General features: G+C 49.9%; 1 protein-coding gene and 1 pseudogene across 1 annotated transcript in view; one reads left to right on the plus strand and one right to left on the minus strand.

The window, feature by feature from the left end:
* St8sia5 (ST8 alpha-N-acetyl-neuraminide alpha-2,8-sialyltransferase 5) overlaps positions 1-13,932 on the minus strand; it is a 61,812-nt gene extending 47,880 nt beyond the window's left edge. Inside the window, exon 1 of the mRNA XM_032885518.1 lies at positions 13,699-13,932. Coding sequence (XP_032741409.1) covers positions 13,699-13,829 — 131 coding nt within the window. The 5' untranslated portion in view covers positions 13,830-13,932. The remainder of the gene's footprint in view (positions 1-13,698) is intronic.
* LOC116884384 lies at positions 13,895-15,033 on the plus strand (annotated as a pseudogene).
* The last annotated feature ends 3,806 nt before the right edge of the window (positions 15,034-18,839 follow it).

Genomic DNA, 18,839 nt, shown 5'->3' on the forward strand with positions numbered 1-18,839 from the left:
GTGCAAAGGTGGGCCTCCTGTGTGTGCAAAGGTGGGCCTCCTGTGTGTGCAAAGGTGTCTCTACATCTGTGTCTCTTGTTCTTTTCCTTTGGCTTTTTCCTTTATTCATTCAGTCCAGCCCTGATTTGTTCAGTTTTGTTTTGTTTCACTTTATTTTGTTGTATTATTAACATTTACTTGCCTGTTTGTTTTCTAACAAGAGACAGAAGGATGGGGAGGCAAGAAGGGTCTTGGAGGGGAAAACATAATCAGAATATAGTGTATGAAAAAATTCATTTTCAGTAAAGAAAAATAGAAAGAATGAAAGAGGGGGAAAGGGGAAGGGAAAGGAAGAGAGGAGGGAAAGGAAAGGAAGGGAAGGGAAGGGAGACAGAAATTTCCAGAGAGAGCGCTGTTTGGGTCAGCCGGACCTAGGCTCCAGAAGTTTCCAGAAAGCAAAAGGCAGATGAACTGAGCACACCGAGGTTCAGCGTCCCCCAAAGGTCCTGTTGCACACAAGACCTCCAAGCTCTTCACACAGCTATGCGTATAGAGAGGGCTCCTCTTCTTTCCTGCTGGTTGTAGTGCCTCGAATCTGGAATCTGGGCACTTGGGAGACTAAAGCAGAAAGATTTTGAGGTTGAAATCTTGTCCCCAAAATGATCAATTAATTGATTGATTCCCACCGGTGGTAGATAAGGCTTAATAATACTTTTAACTAAATAATTTTAAATGATCCATTTCTCTCTCACAAGGCCCAGCTTGTGAAAGAAAAGGTATAACCATCCTCAGTTAACGGTCATCAAATGTCACTCACACGTGGTGCGTCACAGCTGGCTGAGCAAACGCGTCTCTTACGCATTCCTTCCATTTTTGTTACAGTATGTGAAATATATGATGTTGTATCATTCTATACTCATCACACAGCCATAAGGCTGGATGCAAGGTTCAGGAGCAGACCCAGGTGCTGAATTCCAGGTAGAGCAATGTCTCTCCAGCTGTGGGTCGGGACCCCCTTGCAGGGGATGCGTGGTCCTTTCACAGGGGTGACCTAAGACCATCAGAAAACACAGATCTGTACAGTACGATTCATAACCATAGCAAGGTGACAGTTATGAAGTAGCAATGAAATAATTTTATGGTTGGGGAGGTCACTACAACATGAGGGACTGTATTAAAGGGTTAAGGCTTTGGGAAGGTTGAGAACCACTGAGATGGAGAACACTGCTAACAGAAGACTGTGCCGGAGGGTGAAAGGCGTGGTGGGTAACAGGAAGTGGTAGAAGGAGAGACATATGGCTTGGAGCGTGGCCTTTCGAGACAAGAGTAGGAGAGCTCTCTTGGCGAGCAAGGGCTTCTGGGAAAGAACGCCCTGCAAGGATGGGCAGCTAAGACCTGAAGCATATGGACGCGGGGAAGCCAGGCACCGGGTGGCAGCTGGTAAGGCCTCAGTTCGTGGAAGCGATGCCTCCCACCTGTCTCTGCTCCCTTGGAGCTTCTTCCACCAGGGCGGTTGGCCAATTTCAGAAAAGCCCGAGTGTTTCTGGGAAATTAATAGAACAATCGCAGAACTCCTCTCTGAGGCTGCCCTCCGCCTCATGACTGACTGACTCGTGATTTTCCTCTCAAAGCTCTACTCGAAAAGTGTGGGGTGGGAGGGAGTGAGGGGCAGTGCTCTTTCTCTCGTGGTTGGTCCACTGCACATGATCATCGGGCTGGCTCCCAACAGCACCCCACCCCCAACCGTCGCACTCTCAAATAGGGATGGAGGAGAGAGGCAAACCGGTAGCCGGTAGCCGAGTGGAGCATCTGAGGGCTCTGAATGGACAAGGAGTCTTTTCTTGAGTCCCTCCTGTGGAGCAGCTGAGCCAGGGAGAGTCTAAAGCCCTGGAGCTGCGCAGAAGCCTTGGAAGGGTGCAAGGTTCACAGTGCAGAGGCTCAGAGAAAAGAAAGGAATGCCTGGGTGTCGGCCGATCAAGGATGGGTTCGGAGGAAGAACACAGAGCATGCTCCACGCTGGGCTCTGGGACCAGTACCCCAGCCGCCTCAGCACGGCAGTGGATGGAGGTTGCCTCCAGGCCACCACTGTTGTTCTGATCATATGGCTGAGGCTCTGAGCCTACAATGCACCCCGCATTCCCTCCCGGCCCAGCCCACTTCCAGGTGACATCCACACAGGTGACTCTTGGACCACCTGATGCTGCCACAGCCTCCCCACCTGTTCTTTGCTAACTGCCTACTCCACATTCATCTCAAGGAGGGATTGCTTACACGAAATAACAGGTCTCGGGGAGAGGGGAAGGTATTACACGTCACCTTGACCACATTCACAGCAGCATAAAACCTGCCACTAGGCCCCATCTCTTGAAGACGGCAAGCTGAAGGTTGAGCCCTTATCTTGGAAACCTTTGTTGGGACATTTCGGATCAATTTATAGCACTTCCAAATCCAGTCTCTGGAACCTGATAGTTCTCCAAAACCAAAACCATCATCTTCCCTAGCCCCCAGTAATGAGCAATCATTAGGAAAAGAACCATTCCGGTTTCCTTTGTGTGTGCCCAATTACTTGACACCTAAAGGGAGCCCCTGTGCGGGGTTCTGAGAGATGAGGTGAAGGGAACACCTCTTGCCTGGACCCTACAGGCTGTGGGCTTTACACGGGTCACTCTGTGTTGCAGATTGGGTCCTCAGTGTCCCACAGAGACCCACCCTTTGAAGGCTTGGTCACCAGCCGGTGGTGCTGTGGAGATGTGGTAGAATTGTTAGGGGGTGGGTCTTAGTCGCTGTTCTGTTGTGGGCTGGCTTACAGTTTCTTCGAATCAGTCCATTATCATCATGGCGGGAAGCACAGTGGCAGGAGACGTGGCGCTGAGGGCTACATCCTCAGGCAGCAGGCAGAGAGAAGAGGGAGAGAGGGGGAGAGAGAGGGAGAGAGGGATGGGGAAATGGGACCTGGGCTGAGCCTTTGAAACCCCAAAGCCCATTCCCAGTGACACGCCTCCTCCAACAAGGCCACGCCTCCTAATCTTTCCTAAACAGATTATCCACTGGGGACTAAGATATGAGCCTATGAGACTACTGTCCTTCAAATCACCACGGGCGGGGTCTCACCGTGAAGGATATGCTGGATCCCAACCACTTCTCTCTCTATTGCCCCCTGGTTATCGTGAGGTGAGCAGCCTCATCCCCTACAAGTACCCACCGCGACTTATTACCTCACCCCAAATCAGAGTGACGACACAAGCCGCCGTACACTGAGCCTCCAAATCTGCAAGTCCAGAGGAACCCTTCCCTCTGCAAACTGACTCTCTGGGCTGTTGTCACCATGGCAGCTGAACAGCACACTTAACCATCTGTGCACACGGGGACATGGAGAGACCATCTATCGACAGTGTGGGATAAAGAGTGTATCCTCCCTTTAGAGTTAAAGCCTGACTCTCAGCACTTCATCAATATTTACGGTAATAAATATTACCTAATAATATTATTATAACAACAATAATAAGCCCTTCTCCTACTGGGAAGGAAGGTCAATGGGATCATCGTTAGGGTCAAGAATGAAGTGGGGAAACTTTTTAGGTGAGAGGTCAATGAACTTAATAAAGGGGAGAAGCTAAACCCCCATACAAGGCTAACTTTCCCTCAAAAGAACGTGGTTCAAAAAACACTGGAGGGTGACAGGCAAGGCAGAAGAGATGGGAAGCAAGGGGGCATAGGGGATCACCATGTCTCTGAAGGACACCAGGGAAGAACAGGAATTCCAATGCCTCTCCATGCAGGGCACAGCACCATGCCAAGGAAGGCTCTCCACTCTGGCTAGTGAAACATGGCTGACGCAGAGAGCGGGGTCTCAACGCACTTCGCTCCCCCCGCTCCCCTCTAGCCTCGCTCTCAGCCCCTGCGCAGGTACTCAGAAGCAGCTAGTCTCGAAGAGCCAAGCTGTAAAGCCATCCTGCCAACCGCATAGCTCCTGCCCGGAGCAGACCAAAGCCGCCGTGTGCTGTGGATCGACAGACCCACCTGCCACGGTCCCAACCTCTTGGGCTGCGCCAGCTTCCTTAGAGACTAGAACAGCGAACTTTGTCCCTGGGGCGGGTTGGGGCCCCGCTCTGTGTTGAGCACCGCAGGAGGCACGTGAAGGCGGCACGGAGGCAGGCTGTCCTTTACCTTGACCCAGTTTCCAAGCCCCAAGTCTCAGGTGTGCACCAGCCACATTGTGCAGCCTAGATTTGTACCCTGGAGGCACCAGGAAAAGGAGGCTGGGCCGTATGTGAATCCTCTACACTTGCGCGATAAGAAGAGACCTCGGGTCGATCCAGGGTACAGACAAGAGAGCCACAGCATGGGGCTGCACATAGCGTTGGAGTGCAGCCAGCGTGAGTGTGAGGAATTCCGGAGACAAAGGGGCACTGTGGGCTGGGAATGGAAGGAATGGGAGGACTTAGATGGCCAGGCGTCCAGTTAGGAGCAGGACAGGAGGCTTAGGCACAGCACGGCTACAAGCATGAGTTAGGGCAGAGGTCACACAACTCTTCTTGCTGAGAAGTGAAACCTAGGCTTCAGGGTAGCCTTCCTGCACAGGCTGACCATTAGGAGGTAAACTGCCACATGTCTGTGTATGTGTGTGTGGGGGTGGGGGAACAGAGCCATTCAAGGAGCTCAGTTTCCACAAAACAGTAGACCTGCCACCCGGCAGAGCTGTGAGGAGGCTTCACAGCTCTCAGGAATGAAGGCTCCTTCCCCCTCTGTGGGGGAACACCATAAGCTGACACAATCAGCTCTCAGGCAGGAGAGCCTCCTTCCCTGAGGTATGTCCCCTTCTACAAACAGCCCTGATCCAGCAATGGATCACACAGAGTTGCAAAGACCTAACTTCTCACCCCAAACGTGGGCGAATCTGAAGGGACGCCCCCGTTAGGGGTAGCTTGTGTTCAGCTGAGGCTGCCTCTGTTTCTCCCTCTTTCTCCTCTCTTTGGTCTTGATCCCTAAGCTGCCTTCATAGACTTCCTGCACTCTCATGTCTGGCCCATCGGCACCCTCCCACACAAATGGAGACAGCGACAAACACATCCTTAAGTGTCTTCTTAAATGCATGACATTGGCAAAGAAAGAAGTGTCGGATGAGTCTGAAGCCAGGGCTTGCTGGGGGATATCAGCCAATCTTGTGCTACCTACTCAAGAGCCCAAAATGGCCTACGTAAGGTGAAGGGTCACTCTAGAAACTTCTACCTAAAGCCAAAAACTCTATAAAGGGCAAGAACAGGGTTGGGAGAAGCTGGTTATGTGAAACGCACAGAATAAGATGGTGGGAATTAATAAGCATTAATATTAATAATAATTAATAAGTTGTCAGTAATCACAACAAATACAAATGTGTCGTGCTGTCTAAGGAAAAGCCAAAGATTATGATGGTGGATACACAAACCGTGACTGCACCCTGTTGCAACAGGAATAAAATAAAGGCATGCAAATATTGAAGTGTGTGAGTGTTATGTGTGTGTATGTGTGTGTGTGTGTTATGTGTGTGTGTGTGTGTGTGTGTGTGTGTGTTAAAGGTCAGCACCATAAACATCCCCTTCTCTCACCACACACTTTAAGCCAATACAGTTTTTTTTTTTAATTCATTGAGTTGTATAGACTTTGAGTCTGGTTCATTTTGTATGTGGTGTTTTTATTTATGTTCAAGGCTTTCATAATATTTTCTATAAAAAGCTTTTTCGAGAAGGTAAAACAAGCTGGGCATGGTAGCTCATGCCTTTACTCCCAACGCTCAGGAGCCAGAGGCAGGAAGATCTCTGTGAGTTCAAAGCCAGCCTCGTCTACAGAGTGAGCTCCAGGACAGCCTGGGATATGTAGGGAGACCGTGTGAAAAAGAAAGATCAAAAGGAAGAAAGGAAGGGAGGGAGGGAGGGAGGGAGGGAGAGAGAGAGAGAGAGAGAGAGAGAGAGAGAGAAACAAAAAAGAAAAGAAAACATGGGAAGTTTCAAACATTTCTAAATTTATAGAATACTAGTGGTATGTGCCGTCTTTAAACATAAGCGTGTAACATCTAAGGTGTGTGGACTACTTGGTACCGGGTCAACGGAACCGCTCCCACGGTTGGTGTTGGCCGTCACCCCTCGGCTGAAGAGGCACAACTGAAGCAGCACTGCCCTACCTTCCCGGCTTTCATAAGAAACAGTGACGATCACGGAGGTGAGCATTCAGCATGGGACGTTAGAAAAACGCATGGCAGGGGGCAACCAGAGCGTAAGCACAGAGGAAACAGTGCAGTGCAGGAGAAGGCCAACCCAGAAAAATCCCGTCCTTCACAAGGATTGTCAAAACCATGTAGGAAGCAGACGGAAGGATGGCTCGGCAGTTAAGAGTGCTTATTGCTCTCGCAGAGGACCCCGTTCCCAGCACCCACATCACCGGTTGCTCTAACTCCTGGGGATCTAAAGAACTCTGCTGGCCCCTCAGACACCACACTCATAGGCACACACACCCATACACATAATGACAGATGAAACTGAGGGGCTGGAGAGATGGCTCAACTGTTAAGAGCGCTTGATGCTCTCTCGGGGGACCTCGATTAAGTTCGCAGTGGCTCACACTCATCTGTAACTCCAGCTTCCGGGATCTGATACCTCTCCTGGCCTCTGCGAGCGTCGGGCACACACGTAGTACATGTTCACGCATGCGTCCAAAACACTCATATATGCAAAACTTTTAAATAATTATTTAAAATATATAAATAAGTAAGTAAACAAATGCTGAATTTCAAGTAATTTTAAGGAAGACAAAATGCAGCTATAACAAAGATAATCGAGAATCATAAACTTCATGTCATGAAACTTAATTATTTTTAACTTCTAGAAAAATCTTTTTTTAAAGATTTATTTACTTATTATGTATGAGTATACTGTCGCTGTCTTCAGACACACCAGAAGAGGGCATCGGATCCCATTACAGATGGTTGTGAGCCACCATGTGGTTGCTGGGATTTGAACTCAGGACCTCTGGAAGAGCAGTCAGTGGTCTTAACCACTGAGCCATCTCTCCCCAAAGTTTAAATGAATAGAAAACTTAAATAGTTTCAACTCACTAAAGGAAATAATTGATAAAGTGTTTCCAAAAGAAAAATAGAAAACCTTAGGAGGGAATATCTGTAAAGATTGGCCCTACTCAACTGACAGGATAGTCTCAAAAACTTGCACAAATGGGGTTGGGGATTTAGCTCAGTGGTAGAGTGCTTGCATAGGAAGCGCAAGGCCCTGGGTTTGATCCCCAGCTCCGGGGAAAAAAGAACCAAAAAAAAAAAAAACAAAAAAACAAAAAACAAAAAACTTGCACAAATGGTGAGTTTGGATTTTTGGCACTGGTTTGTATGGTGTGGGGGTTTTCTGTGTACACGTGTATCTGAATACCACGTATGCACCCAGTGTCTGCAGAGGCCCGGAGAGGGTATGGATCCCCTGGGACTGGAGTTGCAGATGTGAACCACCATGCGGTTCCTGGGAATTGAACCCAAGTCCTCTAGAAGAGCAGTCGGTGCTCACAACCGCTGAGCCATCTCTCCAGCCCACGAAGAACAGTTTTAAAAGAACTATTCCCAATTCATCCCACAAGATTTTTTTTTTTTAAGGCAAAGACAGTATGGGAAAGATACTGCATGCCAAGATCATCCTAACTAAAAATAACAGCCAACAAACTCTCACATTGCATAACGTATGAAAAGCTAGGCTTGTGTCTTAGCCTATGCACTGAGCATCTTTTAGTACCATCTTTTGGGGAGCACTTTTATGAGACTGGGTATGGCTTGAGCTTGCTTCAAACCCCAAATCTTTGTCTTAGTTTCCTGAGTGGTGAGATCACAGGTGTCCACTACCGAAACAACTGTGTGAATGTGACTTACCACATTAAAGAGTTCGATGGCTCAGTGGTTAGAGCACTGACTGCTCTTCCAGAGGGCCTGAGTTCAAATCGCAGCAACCACATGGTGGCTCACAACCATCTGTAGTGAGATCTTATGCCCTCTTCTGGTGTGTCTGAAAACAGCTACAGTGTGTGTGTGTGTGTGTGTGTGTGTGTGTGTGTGTGTGTATTCATTTTAAAAAGGGTTAGAGATGGATGGCCTATCATCCAATAGATATAAGAAATGCATAATATTTTTGAAAACACAACTTTGTAACATAGCCAATGAGTGCAGCAAACTATCTTAACTGCTTGAAGATGTCTACCAAAAATACTAAAAGCTAAACCAACAGCCCCAGCAATGAGACACTCTTGACAGACGGTCCTTTCATAATCAGGATGTATGATGTCATGCACAAACATTAACTTGACGTGACTTAAAACCTCGGTGTGAGAGCAGAGGCCCCGAGAGCACTTTGAAGAAGGCGGATGTGTCAGCCTTTGCGGCCATGCTGTAGGTGGTGATCTTATGGAGAGTTAAGGAGCAGCCACCAACAGCAGCAACAAGCTGATGGCTCAGGCCTCACCTACACTTCAGACGTTTGTGCTTCAGACAACACCAGAAAGTGACTGAGGGGGAGGCTGGGATGCAGCTCAGTGCTGGCTCAGCAGCCAGACCTGGTCCAGGTCCTGATTTGATCCACAGGGCCACAGCGGTTTTAATTTTAAAATAGAGGAGGAAGGAGGGAGGTGGCTTAGCTGTCACCTATTGCTCTTGTCAAAGTCCAGGTTCTATTCCCAGGGCCCACACGGTGGCTTATAACCCTCTGTACCTCCAGATCCAGGGGCTCTGACCCCTGTTCTGACCTTTGTGGGAATTACATGCCTGTGGTGCACATAAATACACGAGGTAAAGGCTCACACACATAACGTGAAGGTAACAAGTGAATCTTGGGCAAGAGACGGCTCAGCAGTTAGGAGCACTGGCTGCTCTTCCGGAGGACTTCCATTAACTACCAGCTGTTCACAACCATTTATGATTCCAGTTGCAGGGGATCTGACTCCTTCTGGTCTCTGAGGGCAGCAGGCACACATCTGGTGCACAGACATACATGCAGGCAAAACACCCACGGACATAACAATAAACCAATTAATGAAAATTTGAAATTTAATAAATAAATAAAATGGAAAATATAATTCATAGAATGAGAAAGATGCTTTGTCAATAATGCATAAGCTACTTACATTTGGAATGTATAAATTACTATTTAATTTTTTAAAAAAAAAAAGGCAAATACTCCAATTTAAAAATGGGTGAAACACCTGAATAGACGTTTTCCCAAGGGAGAGATACACACAGCCAACAAGCATATAAAAATGTGTCCCACTCACTGGTCATCTAGAAAAGGCAGAGTCGAGCCCCGGTAAGATACTACTTTGAAACCGTGAGGATGGCTGTGATCAAAAAGAACGCTCAGATGAGCTCGGCACAGATGAGAAGCCAGGAGCCTCGCACACGGCTGGGAGCGGAGTGGTACAGCCACTTTGGAAAACATCTGCAACCTTTCCTGGGGTACCATGGGAAGGATCAGCAATTCCACTCACAGATCCAAAGCCTAGAGGAATGAAAACACTGCCACAGGAAAACATGCACACAAACTAGTCATCATGCCAGAACCAGAGGCAGCGTCAAGATCTGCGACTTGAAGAAAGGATCGACAGCCCTCCACGCCCCTCGTCTCTCCCAGCCTCAGATCCCAGAGGCGGTGCCTTTCTACTCCTGAACGAAGGCATTCATTCCCCCCAAGGAGCCCTTTGTGATAAACCCTCTGTCACTTGCAGTCTGGTTCCTCCTGTTCCATTCAGCTCTGTCTATCACACAGATCAGAGAGGGGACAGGGATGAGATTGAACCCAGAATCCTGCACACGCCGGGCAAATACTCTGCCAGTCTGCTACATCCCTAGTCCTAAAGAGCAGAATCTTTCTAAGGGCATATTCCCAACAGTTGGTGATAAAGCCAGTTTAATGGATGTTCGCAGGTTTTAAAAAGCATTTTACCATGGTAAAACACACAGCCTAGGGCCTGCAAGTGAGTTCAGCATATAAAAGTCCCTGCTACCAACCAAACCTAACAACTGGAGTTTGTTCCCCAGGATCCATAGTGGAAGGAGAGAATGGAATCCCAGAAAGTCGCCTCTAACCCGCACACTCATGCCCTGCCACCTGCACACATACAAGACATTTCTGCACATGCAAGAGATCAATAACTGTAAAAAGTCTACATAGTCTGAACGTGGCCATTGTATCCAGTTGCAAGCAGCAGTAAGCTCATCCATTTTGTTCTTTCTACCCATTAAGCGGTGACTAATATCCCTTCCTTCCCAAAGCCTCCGGCAATCACCTGTCTACTTTCAGGGTCTGTGTTTGACAACTCCAAATACCTCATCAAAGTGGAGTCGTACAATTCCTGGCCCTTTAGTCTGTCTCGTTTCAGTTAGCACGATAGCTCCAGGGTTCATCCACGTTGCAGCTCTGTATTAGAAGGGCTTTCTTCTTATGACCAAATAATTGGATGGATAGATAGATAGATGGATGGATGGATGGATGGATGGATGGATGGATAGATAGATAGATAGATAGATAGATAGATAGATAGATAGATAGATGGATGGGGGATGGATGGGTGGGAGGATGATTGGTGAGTAGATGGGTGGATGGGTGGATGGGTGGATGGGTGGATGGGTGGATGGGTGGATGGGTGGATGGGTGGATAGAGGGACAGATGGATGCACATCAACTCACATCACCTACTTCCTGCTGTAACCACTTCACCTAGCATCACCAGACAAGCTTACCACCCTTATGTCTCTACTGTGGGCTTCAGAATTTCCTGAGCCACACTCCCACTTCTGAGAGGCTGTAAGGAAACCCCCAGTGTCCCTCCCTCTCTAGCTTTCCTGTACAATACCCAAATACCCTTCCTTTCAGAGCACTTTTATCAAGTTGCTTCCCTACTCAAGGACCACATGTGGCTTTCCATGACGTATGAACCAAGCTCAGTCTGTCCTCAGTCTCCAGTACTAGTCACATACGCTGGGGCACTTCAGTGAAGCCACGAAGCTCTGTCTGTTGTTTGACACATCGCTGCCCACCCCCACCTTGTGGGATCCATCTTTTCATTATGTCCCTTCCAATGACTACACCTATGTGTAAATCCATGCATGTACACACACACACACGCACACACACACACACCTACACACACACATACACACACACACACATCATTTGTTCACTATCCAAACTTATTAATGACTTCTTATTGTCAGACACACGTGTGACGCATGCAGCCTCAAGCAAACCATAATCCCTACCTCACAGCTTCGGACCTAGTGCCATTCAACCTCAGCACCATTGACATTTGGGGCTGAAATATCTCTGCTGTGCAGGCACTCTGGACCTAGAGCAATTTTTTGGGCATCTCAATCCGCTCCCTCCTGGACAGTAGCATCTCTTCTCCTCGTGTGGTAACCAAAGACATGGCTACTCTAATGTCAAAGGGCAAAATTGACCTGACAGACATCTACTGACCTACGGCATCAAGTGGAGCTTGCTACTGGTCCCTCAGGGGACCTGCTAGAAAGACAGGTTTCCAGACAACACCCTAGAAGTTGTTTGATCCTGGAAGCGAGTTCAACCTAAGGACCCAGGAATCTGCATCCCAGGGCCTTCTCAGGGAACTCCAGCGCAGATCTTTGCTCTTTCCAGACAGACACAAAACAAACACTGAGCAACTGTGATGTGTGAGGAAAGAGGACACGTAAGCAAATGAGTCTGGCACAAGACACAGGACAGGGAAGCCTGGTGACAGATCAGACATGGAGACAAGCATGGCAGTGCAGGTGAGGCCAGGTGCCAGCGGGCAGGAGAGGACGAGGCCCTGCCTGTATCCTGTACTCAGGGTTGCTGCCTCCTTCCTTCGGTTAGGTATACATGGGCTGTCCAGAACTTACGCGCCTCCCAGAGCCCCGCCTCACCCAGGCAGTCTCCGCAGCCACTCCCACCCCTCGCTCTTCTCAACCGTGTACGTCTCCTCTCACTTGTGGCCTTTGTTTCCCCAGAGAGACTTTAATCCCACTGAGCACCAGGACTCCATCATCTGCTTCTTTATAGCACCGCCCTCCACTCTCTTCCGGGATGGAACACACACCGGGCTTGACTGTGTTAAGCACGACTCCCTGAGTAAGGTCTGTTTAGGGTTAGGGTCTCTGAGAAATAGAGAATGGGAAGCGACCAACTCACCGGCTGAGCTCTGGGCAACTAACCCGTCCATCCAAACCCAGGCAGGGTTTGCCAGAACAATCAAGCAGTAGTGTGGTCGGCACCTACTGTGGCCCTGATGTCTCTCTCCTTTCTGTCCCACCAGAAGCTCTAGGAGTCCAGGCAGTTCTGGGGAATTACCAGCAGGGGGCAGAAACCGAGAGCTGCCCTACCAAGAAGCAGGTTCTAAGATCCAGCAAGGCTGCAGGGCAGACAGTTCAAGAACATCTCCGAGGGTCTGATCAAATCCAGCAGATCAGAAGACTGGAGGGTGCTTTTAAAGCAAGCAGCGCCACACAGAGAACATTGGCTGGTGCCAACTAGGGAAGAAAGGTGTCTGGGAAAGTTGGGAGCAGTGAGGGGCTGGAAATGAATGTATGAGGCCAGAGGCCTCACAGACCTCAGTTCTAGAGACAGAAGGAAGGACCAGCCAGACTGTTTAGCTTTTCTATTGGGAGCAAATCACCAGCAGCAACGCCCGCCCCCTCACGCCCCCGCACTCTTTGGACAGCTCGGAATAGGAGTGTATGTGACCAACGCAGACCCCAAGGCTGAGAAAAGAAAGGGCAGCATTCTGTTACTGGGACACTTCTGAAGAGAAATTTTCACTCCTATCCATTTGAGTGGAAGGCAGTCAGCTGAGATGGGCCCTGGTAGTGAAGGAGCCTCCGGCAGAGAGGAGAGCGGCCCTTTCTACCAGAGACTCTAGCATGGGAGCACGCAGAGCAGAACTCCCGCCTCCAGGCAGGCAGGTAGCTAGCCAGGCAGCAGAGCCTTCGGAGCCTGCCATATCCCTATGTGTTGCTCACACAGAGACAGAGGCCGTGTCTGAATTTCGAGCTGAGCGGTGTGTACTGCCCTTTCTCCTCAAGGAGTTTGACTGTGGGTGGTGAAGCGGTGAGAGAGCCCAGTGCCTACTGCCTTTGATGCCAAGGATGCAAAAGAACCATCTGCCTCGGAGGCGACCAGGTTGTCTCACAGATCTGTAGAATTCACTCTACCTGTGCGTGACCGGAACACTACCACCCCACCTAGTTGGGAGTTCCTGGGGGAGAACAAGCCTATGCCTCCAAGGTCCCCTATAAAAATTTAGACCTTGCCGAACTAAGAAAAAGGAAAAACCTAGCCTTTTTCTTTCCGTCTGCTGCAAATGACCACGGAAGTGTAGGTTTTGGGGACAGCACAGCGTTGGGCACACACATGTATTTATGGTCAGCTTTGCTGGTTGGCATTCCAAGCTGCTGCCCACGTTCTCACACACACACGCGCGCGCGCGCGTACACACACACACACACACACACACACACACACACACACACACACACACACACACACACACACACACACGTCTCCATAACTGCACCAGGACAGGCGACGCAGCTGGCGCTGTCCTCTGGCTGGCAGCAGAGATGCCATAGAACACGGAGGTGTCCGGGCTAAGGGCAGACCGCGGGAAGGCTACCTCCGGACGCGGTGTATCCCACCCCTCAGACTTTCTTACCTCTTGATGTAGCTCTTGCTGTACAGGATCTGCTGGAGCAAGGTCACCAAGGCGAAGGCGCAGATGAAGATGAAGAGCAAAGTTCGGTTCCCCAACAAATCCCTGTTGGCCGAGGGGTCTGCGTAGCGCATCCTGGCGGCCGGGCGCCGCGGACGCACTGTGCGGGGCGGGGCGGCAATCACGCGCGTTGTGCGGGGGGCCCCGGGGGCCCTTAGGCGAACTGCCACGGCGTGGCCAGGAGGGCAGAGGACTTGGTGGGGCAAAGTTTCCCGTGGGCGCAGTCGCGGCCGCGGCAGCAAAAGGACAGGGCTCGCCGCGTGGAGGTCGGATGAGCCTCAGGCCTGCCCTCTCGTGCTGCGGCTTCTGGGCGCCGGTGTCCCGCAGCCGCCAATCTGCCCGTGGAGGGGCGACGGCAGGTGCGGGGACCGGACCGCCCTCCCGCCGAGGTGACGACCAATGGGGATCCGGGCCGGCGAGGCTGGGCCGAGACCCAGCCCGACGCGCCGCCCACTCTGGGCTGGCTCGGGATTCGGGGCGCCGTGCGCGTGGGGCCGGCCGGGGGACAGCGCGTCTGCTCCCCGAGCCCGCAGCCTGGGAGTGCGAAGGTTGGCCTTCGATGCTGCGGAGGCGAGGTGGGCGACGCAACCACAGGACGCTGGGCCGTGGGGGAGGGAGAGTGGAATAGCATAAAGGGCCAGGTTGGAATCGTGGGGTTCAGAGGAGCGCAGACCGCAGAGCAACCTCGGCGAGACGAGCATTTGCATGCGGTGCGCAGGTCACTGAGTCACCGCGGCAGCCGCGTCCTCGTGCGCTGCTGGAGAATCCTCCGTGAAAGCGGAGCAAGGTCAGCCGGGCAGCCCTTCAAGGACGGCGCGCGCGGCCCCTGCATGCTAATGGACTGAAAGACTGTCCCTGGGGCCTTGACTCCCAACTCTGGCTGAGCAGAAATTCAGGGTCAGCCGTCCCGTCCCCCACCCCACCCCACCGCGCACCCGCCGCCACGGGCCTCTACCCTCTCACCATCCCATCATCTGCAACTCGCGGCCTTTTGTCAATAACCCTGTTGTCATCTAGACACTGGGACTTTGTCTCATCCTTGGAACTATTCATAGACCGTAGGTCAACAGCAGTCCGCCTTCGGGTACTATGGTTGCCCAAAGCTGTAAGAAGTCATTGGGTTCATCAGTGAGCATTCTGTGCTTCAGTGTAAGCTGGGGGAAACGTCCCCGGAGATGCAATGGGAAAGCCGTGCTATCACAGAGATCCTTACCTGAAGAAGGCCACTCCTATTCTGGCTCGCGATACTGCATAGGCTTGGGAGTCGGTCTTGTGCAGCGATCCACTAACTAGGGCGCCCTTCCCAGGACCTCCTAGCCACTCCAGAGGTTCCAGAGTCAGGGCTGCTTCCCACTTCGAACTTGACAAAACCCGAGTCGCAGCAAGAAAAAGAATGTTTTTGGTAGGAAATGCCCACATTCCAACCCCTTCAACCTTGACATTTAGCAATTTAGCTATAATTAGGGAGCCAGCAATAATAGCAACTTGTGTGCATTCACGGGGCTGAAATACTAAGTACCATCTTTGCAGAACCTGGGAAGCTTTCTATCCAGCGTACCCATCTGTGAGTAGGCTTTTTAGCCAGTCAGTGGATAATCCAGATCGGAGGGCTCGCCACTATATGATTAGCGTAGAATCCACACGCGGTTGTCACATACGCTAATGAACTTTCACCTCCTGTCTTCCAGCACAGCTCTCCAATTGGGAGGGGCAAAGCACAAGTTGCTAGAGCGGTTCATCTAGCACGAAGTGCTTGAACTTCAGAGGACCTGCACATGCGAGTGGGAGCCAGTCTGTGTGTCCCAAGACGCAGGTTCGGAGTGTCACTCTCCGTTTCTTCAAGACCTGTGTTTGTTTGTTTTCTCTTCTTGCCACAGGGTCTTGCTCTGTAGCTCTGTTGCTTCCCATCTGTGATCATCCTCCTGCCTCAGCCTCCTCAAGAATGAGCCTCTCAGTGACTATGCAAGCTTCTTAGTCAGCTGTGGAGGGTATCTCTACTCTAGAAACCAGAACCCACTGTCTGCTTCTAAACTAGAGGCAGTTTAGTTAGAGAGCAGAACAGGGAGGAGAAGGAAGGGTTAAAAAGTTAACCCTTGGCCTGTGGCTGGCCCTCTGTATGCATAAACAGGGCATGGTGCATTAAAGAATGCTAGGTTGTGGGAGGCGGTGAACGGAAGGAGGGCGGTGAGTGGGATGTAATAAGGAAAACAATTTAAAAAAAGAAAAAAGTCAGGTGATGGATAAACATCGCCCAGCAGGAGGGACAAGCACTGGGAATCGGGTTCCACTTCAGTTCTAGGAAACTAAATTGGTTTTCCGATCTGTCGCTGTTTAACCATATGGAGGAGATATATAGAAGGGCTAACCCCGGCTAACTCCTCCCTCCAGTACTGCCTGTCACCTTGTCTCCTTTCTCGTCCGTTCATCCTCCCTCACCAGTAGGTACCGTTCTGAGAACCGTCCTTGGATGTAAGCTTCCCTGGAGAAATGAATAAACCCGTTTTACAGTAATGAATCCAAATTATTCCACGAGGCTTTTAATCAAAGTCCAGTACATTTACCAAAAAAGTGTGGACCACCAATGTATAACTTGCTGCATTTTCCTAAGCTGAGCACAGTGATGTGACCGAAATATGGGTTGGAGTCTTCGTCACCCCCCTGCGTCTCCTCATGCCCCTTTATGGCCTCTGCACACCCAACTCTAGGCATCAGGTTTGCATAGCCAGGGCTTCTCCCCACTGAGCCACCTCACAGAGACACCTCTGACTTCCAATACCAAACCAACGTATTTGCTGTTCATGTAAATGTAAATGTGTCACCGCCATTCACAGTCAACTGTGAAATCCACCCATGTCACTGTTTATGTCGGGGAGAGGGGAGGGCACACCTTTCCTCAGTTGCTCTCCTCAGTCACTGTCTTGAGTGTTAGCACAGGAGCTGCTGAGCACAGGGTTTCTGTAAATGATCAAACTGGAATCAGTAGGTTGTTCTCTGTGGCCCTAATCACCGGTCCTTGAAGAGAACCCGCTCTTCCTTGGAGGTGATTTGAATCATTAAACGGATTGATTCAAGAGAGCGCTTGCAGATGGCTTTGAAGATAGAGTAAATCTCTTGGCAAAGGATTCAAATGTCCTCTCGGAGCAGAGATCGGCTCCTGGCCAAGAGCCAACAACCACACAAAAAGAGCAGATTCTTGAAAGAACCTGAAGAAGCTTCAGAGAGGGTCCTGAGCGCCAGCTGCTGTGACCTTGATTTTCATCTTTGAGATACATTTAAAAAAAAAAAAAAAAAAAAAAAAGGTCCCATGGGGCTGGCAGGATGGCAGAGCAGTTAAGAACAATGGTTGTTCTTCTAAAGGACACGGGCTCAATTCCCAACATGGCAGCCCACAACTGTAACCCCAATTCCAGGGGATCCAACACTCTCACACAGAAACACATGCAGTCAAAGCACCAATGCACATAAATCGTTTTAAAAAGCATAAAATTTAAAAAAGAGAGAGACCCCAGCTACACAGCTTGAAACTACACCTGTGCTGCTCCAGATACTAACTGTGTGGCCCCTTCCCGACGGAACCAAACCTGTGTGCAGTGTGAAGCTAGAGTCTGTGCAATCTTCCTGATGCATGGCATTGCAGCATGCCCTTTTGCTTCCTGTTTTTGGGGCCGAGATAGGAGCCAGGGTGCCTGTTAGGCATGCGTTATACTAACATACTACTACATGCTATCCATCATTCTACTGTTGACGGACATCTGGCAGCTGCTGCGGTGAGGCGTTCCAAACCTTCTCTTTGATGGATGTGTGTGTGCGTGCGTGCGTGTCAATTGGGCATCTGCACTTGGAGAAGAAATTGTTCACTCAGACAGTGAGTGTTCAGCTTTGGTGACTACTGCCAAATGGTTTTCCAAAACAGACATATTTTCAAGTAGATACTTATTTTGTCTTGCCATCACCAAAGGAAGTGACGTGGGCATCAGCCTTCTAAGCTAACAGGGAAAAGAAAAGCACCAGGATTACTGACAGACAACAGCCTCCGAGGTCCTTACTCCGGTTATTTGGGTGGATCTGCAGGAAACTAGGTCGGTGCAGGCGATGGGCACAGTTGGGGCTTTGTGACAACACGTGAGGGATGTCACGTCACTTGACACTCTGCGAAAGGCCACAGATAATCTAGCACACATCTGCTGACACTGCATTTGAAATCCCATTTCTTCAGATCAGATCAAAGAGTTATATTTAACCCTCTAGACTTGTCTTAGTCGAGTGGAATCAGAGACCTAAGGTCATGAAATGAACAACTTTGAAATCAGTTGATGCTACTGGCAACGCAGAGCTGGATGATACCTTAGGCCAAACTTATGCTCTGATCGTGATCGTAGCCTTGCAGCAAACAGTTGGAAGGACTTAACAAACAAAAGAGTAAACAGGCAGCCAAGGGATCGCAGTGCCAGATTCGGTGAGCACCATTTTATATTGTAATTGCCAGGAACGGGGACAGCTGCATCATTGTTTAAAACACACACTCATGCACAATTAAGCCAGGAACAAATGTCAACACTGGCACAATCTGCAAAATTACTGATAACTGATGGGAGTTACTCATGCTGAGAGCATTGTCTCCCGCATAAAACAGAACAGCTTGAAAAGAGGAAGGAACTTAGCAGTTTCTGTGGGCTTCTAGAAGCTGGCTTTTATTCATGCAGCCCGACCATAGCCTGCCAGATTATGTAAGTGGCATTCCACGCATGTGTTCAAGGAATGTGTGATAAGCGTGTGCCTTTCTTGTGCCTCTTTACATTTGTGTTAACGAGTCGGGCCTCTGAGGGCTGCTCTCTGATTCAGGACAGCGTTTGTGACGAAAGCATCTGTTACCATGTGAGCACACATGGTCCAGTTCCAGCCTTATAATCTACAGAGCTGGGAAACAACCTGAGTTCACGGCGGGTGCTGGGTTTTACATTATCCATCTTGATATTTAGTCACTTAGCTTTGTGTACTGGCGCTATAATTTCTACCCCTTGTTCATTGCCCCTATGAAGTATGTATACATCATTTCGAATCCTGAACCTTCCTGCTGTGCCACC

Source organism: Rattus rattus, chromosome 15 (assembly GCF_011064425.1).
Source record: "Rattus rattus isolate New Zealand chromosome 15, Rrattus_CSIRO_v1, whole genome shotgun sequence".
Lineage (NCBI taxonomy): Eukaryota > Metazoa > Chordata > Mammalia > Rodentia > Muridae > Rattus > Rattus rattus.